Source organism: Lactuca sativa, chromosome 9, assembly GCF_002870075.4.
Source record: "Lactuca sativa cultivar Salinas chromosome 9, Lsat_Salinas_v11, whole genome shotgun sequence".
NCBI lineage: Eukaryota > Viridiplantae > Streptophyta > Magnoliopsida > Asterales > Asteraceae > Lactuca > Lactuca sativa.
The window spans coordinates 168405572-168415319 of record NC_056631.2 but is presented as its reverse complement, the minus strand read 5'-3'; the positions used below and the strand labels follow the sequence as shown (position 1 = coordinate 168415319).

Sequence of the window (9748 nt, the reverse complement as noted above, 5' to 3'; positions counted from 1 at the left end):
AGATAACTAGAACTCCTAAAAGCACAAAGCAAGTAGCATTCAAGCATTGAGTAACCAAAACCAAGCATATCCTAATCAGGCCATCATATCACTGACTAATAAGTACTAGCATGCAGTTCAATAAGCTCATACAGTAGGCATACAAGGCATCCTTCCTACATCCTTATCCCTAATCTAACATGCAGTTCACATATTCATAATTCATGTCATAATACAAACATGTATGAGTAATTTGGGAGAACTTACTTGAGCCCGACTGATTGCATGCATCACTCCCTTTTTCTCTTTTGAAATTCTTTTTATAAAATGATTTCCTTTTGAAAATTTTCATACCAAGTCCTCCGTTTGAGTTCAAACACACCCGAGAGTATGCCTGAATCCCTCAAACCAAGACTCCGATACCAACTTGTAATACTCATAAAATATGGTCCCAAAAATTTCGTTTTAAAATTATTAAATAAACATAATTTGTTAAAAACATCCAATCACATTCATAAATCAGAGTATCCATATCAAAACATCAGAGTAAACATCCTAGGCTAACATCATGGTGTGTGCAATACAGTCATCCTGAGCTCTTCCCTTTGGTACCAAAAGTACCTGAAACCAAAACTAAAAACCGTAAGCACGAAGCTTAGTGAGTTTCCCCGAACTACCACATACCATACACATAATCACATAATCAAACAGTTGGGGTGTTAAATATGGAAGTAACAAAGAAACAACAAATAACACACACATTTGGAAAACACACGTCACACACAAGAGAAAGAAAGCGTAACCAGCCTAATTTTGCGATTTACAACTCAAAATTAGAAAGAAAAATAGTTCCAAATTTTGTTGACATACAATATTTGTAGATAACCTCTAGTAAGTTGAAACAATCCAGATGATATTTGTTGTGGCGACTAAAATAGATGATGACAAGACAGAGAAAGAAGGTGATCAAAGGTTACACAAAATCCTACCTGGAGGGCGACAAGTGGAGCATGTGGCAGTGATGGTTGTGTCGTTTGAAGAACGACGTTTAATCTAGGTCGGCAATAGCCTTTCTCTTGTTCCCTTCTTCATATGCAATGCAATTTGAAGCACTGCAGTAAATTGAGGTCGCTTTGTTTGGTAGATTTTAAGAAAGACAAAGAGACGGTTGGCGTGTAAATCGAAGCTTAGTTTTGAGATCATCCTTCCTCATATGTCGATTCCTCTAATGTATAAACAATTTAAAAAGGGAAGACTCAAATTCAAGGGAGGTACTACAGAGTAATCGGTGTCTTGCAGTTGAGACACATTTCTTCAAGACCGCCATGTATGCAAGCAGTTGAGACACATTTCTTCAAGACCGCCATGTATCCAACACAAAGCCGATACCCTCAATACTAGTTGCTCTCATGAAAACTAGCCATTCACTATTGAAGTTGTTTGGCTCAACTGAAAACTTTCTACTGTTCACTAGCCACATCCACTTTTAATATGAATTATAATAATATGTGCTCATAATATATGCTAAAATTGCATGGTTACGAAGATTTTTTTGGACTTGAATGTGATTCCGAGGATATAATCCTTTTAAGGGGTATGTATTTGTAACATCCCAAAATTTTATATTGAATTGAGATGATAATGTTAATGTAAAACTATAAGATGTATTTTTTAAGTTTTTAAGTATGTATTTAAGATTTATATCAAAATACGTTTGACAATATCTAAATAAATCGCTAATTGAAAGTTTAATTAAAATGCTAGAATATGATTTTTGCTATTATTTCATGTAAATGATAAACGATACGTAATGGGAGGGGGGGGGGGGTGATAATATGACATGCGAACATAAGAATGTGATAATATAAAGTTACCCTAGTTCTTTACATAGTCGACTTACGAAGATGAAATTTATTCTAAGGAGAAAGAAGTTATAACGATCACATTTTCAACTCTTATTAGCATGTATGTTATTATCAATTTATAAATTTAAATCGGTTGTAAAATAATATTTTATTATATATTTGCTAATATTTATTATCGACAGATAAATTATGGCTAAAAAATTATAGAAATAATCTTATAAATAACCTGTTAGTTTTTTTTTGAAAACAACAAATGAATTAAGGGAAAACCTACTCGCAATATTTCAATGAGCATCCTGAGTTTGAGCTCCCAAGTCCCAACGAGTATCCTGAGTACGAGCATCTTAGGTTCTTTACAGGGTAAACTTAGCCTCATAGGGATTTTTAGAGAAAAATTCCCCACATGTGACACCACAAGAGGTAGTTTAAGGGAATCGAACTCCCAACCTTATGCCCCATATGTATATAAAACCCAGTGCATTCTGTTGTACAGTGTTGTAAAAATTGCCGAGTTGGCCGAGTACTCCTCCGAGTACTTGCTACTCGGCGCCGAGGCGAGTTACAGAATCCCGAGTACTCCCCGATCGGCCCCTTACTAAACTGAGTACTGTTGTAAAACTCGGTCAACTCGGTGATTCATATGTATAATATACTTAATGATTTATTATTTAACATACATCTTAAATTTTCCGTAATTGTTCACGAAGTGAGATCATTATGCGTTTTTCAGTTTTTTTTTTTATTTTTTTTTATTTTTTTTTTGGTATTCACATATATCTAATTTTGTTATATATTTCTATCAAATTATGATTTTAACCTATGATTTTGACATCTATAATTTTCCTAAAAATATTTCTACATGAAATGCCGAATCCGATTACTCCCCGGGTACTTATGAGTACTCCCGAGTATTCGCTACTCGGTAGTCGGCTGAACAGATACCGAGTAAAAAGTTCTACAACCTTGTTGTTGTATATCACTTACAAATAACTTGTTAGTTATGACTTTGTAAATCTTATATTTAAGTTGAATATAATTTTTGTTACAAGATAAACTTGTATATAGACAATATTTAAGTTAAAATAAATTATTAATATATATATATATATATATATATATATATATATATATATATATATATATATATATATATATATATATATATATATATATATAGGAAATGAATCTTAGGAACAGTAAAGTTCCTAAGATGTTGGCTGAAATGGCCCGTTTTATGGGTTTCGTTGCAATTTCGACATCCTGGGCCTTTTATGGACTTATGAACATTCTTTAGACACGCGTTTATCATCGTTGCATTTGTGTCACTGTAATCTGGATCACCGTCTCCGATGTTTTCTCCCACCGCCTTATCTTCCTTCTCTAATAATATATCTTTCTTTCTCTTGCTTTCTGGATGGTTCTGTCTATCTTCCATGTTCGATGACACGATCCAACACCGCCATCTCCACCGTCTTTATGAAGCACCACCAGCCGTTCCTTAATTTTTACAGTCCTTCTGCTATTCGTCGTTTTCTCTTTAACCCACCATTTTCTTCCTTTGACGGGTTCCGACTTTGATGGCTCCTTACTGATATTGAGGCGATGATGAGTTTTATTTTTTAAAAGATTTTGCGTTATCGAGTATCGGGTGAAATTGAGGGTCGTTTTTTGGCAGGGCAACTTGGAAGGCATTCCGGTCGGATATTGCAACCGGTGTTTGCAGCCATCCCGATGTTTCACCCCTTTTTCCTGTGCGTCGTCCGGTTGAAATTCAGGCTCATGTTCTTGATTTAGGGTTACTGCATGAGTACATGAGTACATGTTGTGTTGTCAAAGTTCTCCCTTTTGTTTCAATTGTTTCCTCCCTGTCTTACTATTGCTTCGGACGTAGGGATTCAAGGGTTTTTAAGGGGTTGCTTGGCTTGCAATTTTGGGTCGGCTGACTTGCCGGTTAAAATACCGGTACCGGGATCTCCTTCTAAATAAACATCAAAAAACATCTCCTCCGTCAGGAAGCCATAGACAGACGGTTTTGAAGGAAACATCATCGGGGTCGGGATCGAGTAGCAGTTCGTCGGAAAGTCATCGGAGCCTTGAATCGAATTGGAAGCAGATAGAAATAAGAGGAAGCCTACTTTCAGATTCCTTTTCTATCGCTTTCTGCATCGCATGCCCTCCAAATTTGAAACTTCCCTAATCTCATCTATTTTCTTCAGGTATGCTTAACGGAATGACCTTTTGAAATTATGAGATGCATAAGGTTATGCTATTGCTTCTAGTTTGGTATTCTGTAAGAATTTGAGGTACACAATCCATTTTATGTATTTTACCTAATTTCTTACTCTTCTTGCTAAAAAAATCATTATCTTAGTTTGTTGGATTAGAACTTGGAAGCGAAGATTGAGAGTCAAGTAAAACATTTTATTGATTAAATTTCAATTTTAGCAGGTTTTTAATTCTGAATTTTGGGTTTTTCTCAATATATGATTGTGGGTTTTGTTTTGTTAAAAGAATTGAGTGAATCTTAAAAGTGATCTTGAAATTACCACCATTGTTTGAGATAGAGAGATTCTTCAACCAATTTCTCTCGGTCTCTCACGTACTCTAATCCAATTACACCCTTGAACCTGAAGGTATTCAGTCTTTCAAGTTGAAAGTGTAAGCAAGCAGCTACCCAATCCATAAAAATCAACTTTACATTGTGTGTAAAATGTTGTGAATTGTTTTTCAGATTTAGGGGTAAAATGGTCATTATTTTGTCATTCAACCTGTTTATCAAGTTTACAAAAGAAACCAACTTTATATATGGATCACGTGTTCTCTGGGTAGATCATGTTCAGAAATATTTACGAAAATGACAACATATAAGGGTAAGTTTGTGTTAATTTACTTGGAAAAAGTTCCCTTTAATGACCTTTCGTATTAAATTGTTCTTTTTTGCATTAAGTCATACTTAATGGATTAGATGATTAAAAATTTTTGGTGAAGCTATCTGCAGTTCCGGAATGCCCTTTTAACATTTATTTTCTTTTTATAGAAATAAGGAATATGCAAAAGGTAAGGATGATGCATTTGCACCAACATGGTGTTTGGAGAAACTGTATACAATAGGAAGAGGATCCCCTTTCAGGTATAACAATATATATCAACATTATGAATTTAATTATTTCTTATTGTAAAGGGTAAATTCATTTCTTTTTTCATTTTGACTTATAAATCCATTTCAATCAGAACGAAGATAGGACATATGTTTGGCTTTGATAGCCTTGAAGTAAAAAAAATGTTATTCTCACTATTCCTAAGGTTAATTCAAAGAAACATTTATCTTTTCACCGAGGTCCAAATCGTGAAATAAGTCGGTACCAAATGTCAAAATATTGGGTTTTGTCCCACCTACACAAATGACAGATCTAGGTTTTTAACTACGGATAAACTGTGTAGATTTGAATAAAAATGTAATTTCGTAAGTGGTGGCTTTCTTGCATACTCCTTTTGTGCATGATGCTTTTAAGAGTTTGGTGAACACTATCATTATGAGATGGTTTGAGATGTTGAAGGGTCGCTTCATTTAATTACACATTAACTTTTCATTCAATATTCATATATGTACTGGGGGAGAAGAAAACCGACAAAATTGTTACCATGTCCTATAATCAGAGCGGATACCACCATCGCTTTGATTTTTCTTCCTTCTCTTTTTTCTTTCTTACTTCCAGCTCTTGAAGAGCTCCAAAGTGGAATCCAATGATAACAAATTAGATTTTATTTTCTAAGAATCGTTATTCTTCTTCATTTCTTTCTGTTTCCAGCAACTACTGATTTTCCATTATAATCCCCTCATATCTTTTTCTTATCTATTTTTTAAGGACGTATGTTATTGGAAGTTGGAACCCTTATGATTACTGACTGTTGTTACAAAATGACCAAAAAAATATTATTTTACCTATGTTTTACCTGCAAGAAAAATGACCAAAAACTAAAAATTCTACTTAAATAGTTACAATGACCAGAAGGGTAAAAATGTTTTGTTTGAGTCTTCTTATCCCATTATAACACCTGACATCATGCTTTGAAACTAAAGTACAATATGGTTTACTTTCAAAAGCAAAAACTCTCCAGATCGTGCATACAGTCTTGCCAAACAGGTATAAATTATAAACTTCTAAAGTTATAAAATATAAAAATCAACTTGAAATAATTATAATGTTTTTTTCAGCCTTTTGATGAAGCAATTGCTGAGCTGGATACATTGGGGGAGGATTCTTACATGGATAACACTTTCATCATGCAACTTCTTCGTGAAAATCTTGATATGCAGGTATAATATAAACACTAATAGCAATGAACTTTTTGTTTTTTTTATTATATATCTATATATAATTTGTTGATTAATAATTTAATATTAATAACTTAATTGTGACAGGACGAGGGAGCTGATGATCTCATAGTGTTTTGTAACTATTTTTTATCCTCACACTTGCTCCTTTGATTTCATTATTTGTGTTCAATTTTAAACATTGTTGCTTAATTTGATGTCAGAGATGGATATATAATGTTCTTACTTACTTTGATGTCAATAGGGAAGTTGATTTATTGAAGCTTTACATGATGCATCATGATGAAGAATAGAAATTAGGGTTTGTTGAAATAGGATCAAACAGAGAAAGATTAAAAGGAAGAAGACGATGAAATAGAACTAATTGATTAAACGATAACACAATCTACAAGATTGCCCAGAGAATCTCCCTCTCTCTAAGCTGAAAACTTAAGAGCCAACACAAAGTATTACACTATCAATTTTCTAGACATCTCTCTATTGTGACCTTTCTCTCTATTTATTATAATCCTAGCCCACCTAGGTGAAATTCCTGTTTTGCCCTTTACTGGGCCTTCTAGATAAAACCTATAAAATTCTTGCTTAAATGGTATTTGGGCCCAACAATACTCATTTCCTATCACATCACAGCCCCTCTGACAGAAATAAGCTAAATAAAGAAGACGATGGTCAAGTTATTGCTCTCATACGATTTTTTTTTTTGAAATAATGACATATTGTAAATTTAAGTTAATCGATTTAAGCTTTCCATATCTGCTTCTGTTATTGTTTATATGATGATTTTGCCAAATTTATTTGGGTTTATTGTAACCACTCCATCAAAGTCGACCAACAACAATCCCAAAATCAAGGCTTACCGACCGTCGTGCAGTGGCAATTCCAGGTGATTTCGTGTTTTTCTTTTTTAAGGTTCTAAACACATAGTTTTGAGCTTTCGAAAACCTATTTGCATAAGTATTGCAGTTTCATCAAAGTTTATTTTTTGGTTAATTTACCATGCCTGTGTTCGATGAATTGTTTAAGAGAATTCTTTTTGATTAAACTCGGTTGATTATGAGAGATTGACATTAGGTTGTTTTAATGTGATCAGACGAAGATGGGCACGAGTACATGAGTGGCAGAACCGAAAGTTACTGATATGGACACGTTCCAGATTGTGGTGGGTCGGCTAAAAGGGGATACTCAATTAGGCATGATTGAAGAATTTCTGCACAAAAACTACATGTATCAACGTTTGTGAATAGTATCTAATTCCATGTTAACACCACATCTTATTTACCATGAAACCATAGGTTAACGTAAATTTTCTTTTCCAGGATACAACTTATCGGGGAATTGTTGGTGTAATTGTTGGAATTAGACGGATCTTATTTGGTTATCATACCGGTAAATATGTCCATGTTTTCCTTCATTTTATTTTTATTTTACATTTTTCTTATTTACATTGATAATTTTACTACCAAATAGGGGAGAAGAAGTAGAGAAGCATACGCGGTTGCAGGTAAACTACAAATGAGATCCTTTCTTTTTAATTTATAAAATTCAGTGCTATAGGGTGCGTTTATTATTCCATTACAAAATTTCATATTTCCGTGTTTCATTTACTAATTTGCAAACATAAACAACTGATGAGATCGATGCTTACAACCAGTACATTGACATTTTTTCTTTATAACATGTCGATAATTTGGATAAGAATAACAATCTACTTTTATTTCATATTTTACCAATACCAATGTACTTTCAGTTTTTTGTCGAATATAACATCATACGTTCATTTTCTATTTTGTCAAATATAGAAAATGGAAGTAGAGTGCTATATATGGGTATCTACTCAAAACTGCAAACCATCACGACCATTTTTGTGGCATGACATTTATGATTTTATATGAGAGGAGATGCAGCGAAAACTGGACCAGTGGGCCGAAGAATTGCACAAGGAACGAAAGTGATTGTAAAAGGCGGATGTGAGTTTTAAGGGTAGCTCACCTACTTGCGTACTACACCTGATGTTATTTACTATGCTTCTGCACTTTTAGGATAGCTCACATAAACCTTGATATTCTATTAGTCATATTAAGTTATTTAAGCTCCATATTCTGTAACTGAATTTCTGAGATGGACTTTTTTGTTTTGATTTTCAGGATCATGTTTGAGGAACACTTTGTGAAAACCACACAAACAATTGAAGAAGAAAAGATTCAGAAATAAAGTTGATTCGATCTTTGGAACTCATATTCATCCACAAACATCATCAGCAAATGACTATAGTTGCACACAACAGTAACAACTTCCAACCCCGCAACGCGGAGGAGTGCATCTAGTTACTATAAAAGAAGAAAAGAAACAAAACGTATATATACGTGAATATATCAACATATTTATATTTTTTGGAAATAAAGTCGTGAAGCCTAAATACTTTAAATTAAGTTTACCCTTCATGCAAATACGTGTCAACTTTTGGATAATAACATCGAAGGTTAATTTGTAATTTACACAAAAGTACGTACAATCTATTGTTACGTGTTAATCTAATTAAGATCCGTATAGTACACTTTAAATACGTGTTAGTATTGTATGAGATGTCTAAGCTTATCATTGTACGGTTGCATTGTATCGTGATTCACAATTTTTGTACAAATAGACATCTTTCATGGATCTTATGATTGTATTCAAACAATAATTTGATAGAGAACAGAGGATATATTTAGAACAAGGGTAATTTCATGGAGCTTGTTCCCAAGGTCACTTCCTTGGGGAGACAAACCAAATTTAACAAATCCGCTGAAAATTTGTATGATTGGAAATCATGCATAACAAGTGCATTGCTTGTCAACATTTTTCAAATAAAGCACTTTGGTTATTAAATGTTGATAGTTGGCAAATATTGTAATTCTATCGGAAGAAAAGAAAATATTTTGTGTCTAAACCCATATATTTATGAAATGAGTTTTGTCTTACGTATTCTACTTTAATGACACGTTTTCCCGTTGTTTAAGCTTAGGAAATGCTAACATCATGTAAGATATATATTGAAATAAGAAGAGAATACATGAGTTAGCATCAAGTAAACACTAACAATACTTTGTAAGATATTTAATGTTTGCAATGGCTATGTATCATTTGTAACCCTTTGGAATACATTTATGTAATTAAATGTGGTTTGTTTAGACCTGCTTCAGTTTGATATATCCTTAGTACAACTAATGTCTATGTTTTAGAGAAATTAAATATTATCCTACCTTTTGTTTTTATTTTTCTTCCAACCTATTTAATATACCTTTCTTCCTACTTATTTAAGATGATGATAAGTTTACAAATTTAACATCTTAATCAAATTTAGATTAAATTGAATGACACTTGTCACCATCTTAAATACGTAAGAAGATAATAAGAATAAAAAGTAGAAGAATATTTAAATTTCTTATGTTTTATTATAACTCTCTATCACATAAAAGTAAAAATAAAAAAATTAGGTGTTATAATTACTATAAAAAAGTCACCATATTTTGGATTTTTTTTTTATATTTGTCACCCATAATATGATATTATAAAATAGTGTCACATC

General features: G+C 32.9%; 1 protein-coding gene across 8 annotated transcripts; it reads left to right on the top strand.

Annotated features, from left to right (window-relative positions):
• The first annotated feature begins 3520 nt into the window (after positions 1–3520).
• LOC111912735 (uncharacterized) lies at positions 3521–9109 on the top strand. Of its 8 annotated transcripts, none has more exons than XM_023908470.3 (11): positions 3521–4060; positions 4882–4974; positions 5950–5989; positions 6061–6162; positions 6268–6298; positions 7005–7063; positions 7271–7404; positions 7497–7566; positions 7648–7681; positions 7980–8147; positions 8325–9101. In XM_023908470.3, the coding sequence occupies exons 1-7, from the start codon at positions 4014–4016 to the stop codon at positions 7292–7294; spliced, it is 396 nt and encodes a 131-aa protein (XP_023764238.1). In that variant the 5' UTR covers positions 3521–4013; the 3' UTR covers positions 7295–7404; positions 7497–7566; positions 7648–7681; positions 7980–8147; positions 8325–9101. The 8 variants fall into 8 exon arrangements, 6 of the variants coding, with proteins under 6 accessions (XP_023764238.1, XP_052623901.1, XP_023764236.1 ...); XM_052767941.1 differs by having other exon boundaries at positions 7271–7370; positions 7980–8160; positions 8325–9096; XM_023908468.3 differs by having other exon boundaries at positions 7271–7412; positions 7980–8160; positions 8325–9094.
• Positions 9110–9748: the final 639 nt, after the last annotated feature.

What these genes read in the sequence shown, in the direction of transcription:
- LOC111912735 (XM_023908472.3), top strand. Translation starts at nt 4,014, where the DNA reads ATGCCCTCCAAATTTGAAACTTCCCTAATCTCATCTATTTTCTTCAG. An exon ending in ATCTCATCTATTTTCTTCAG is followed by an intron (nt 4,061 to 4,881) that starts GTATGCTTAACG and finishes TTCTTTTTATAG; the next exon opens with AAATAAGGAATATGCAAAAG. An exon ending in GTGAAAATCTTGATATGCAG is followed by an intron (nt 6,163 to 6,267) that starts GTATAATATAAA and finishes TAATTGTGACAG; the next exon opens with GACGAGGGAGCTGATGATCT.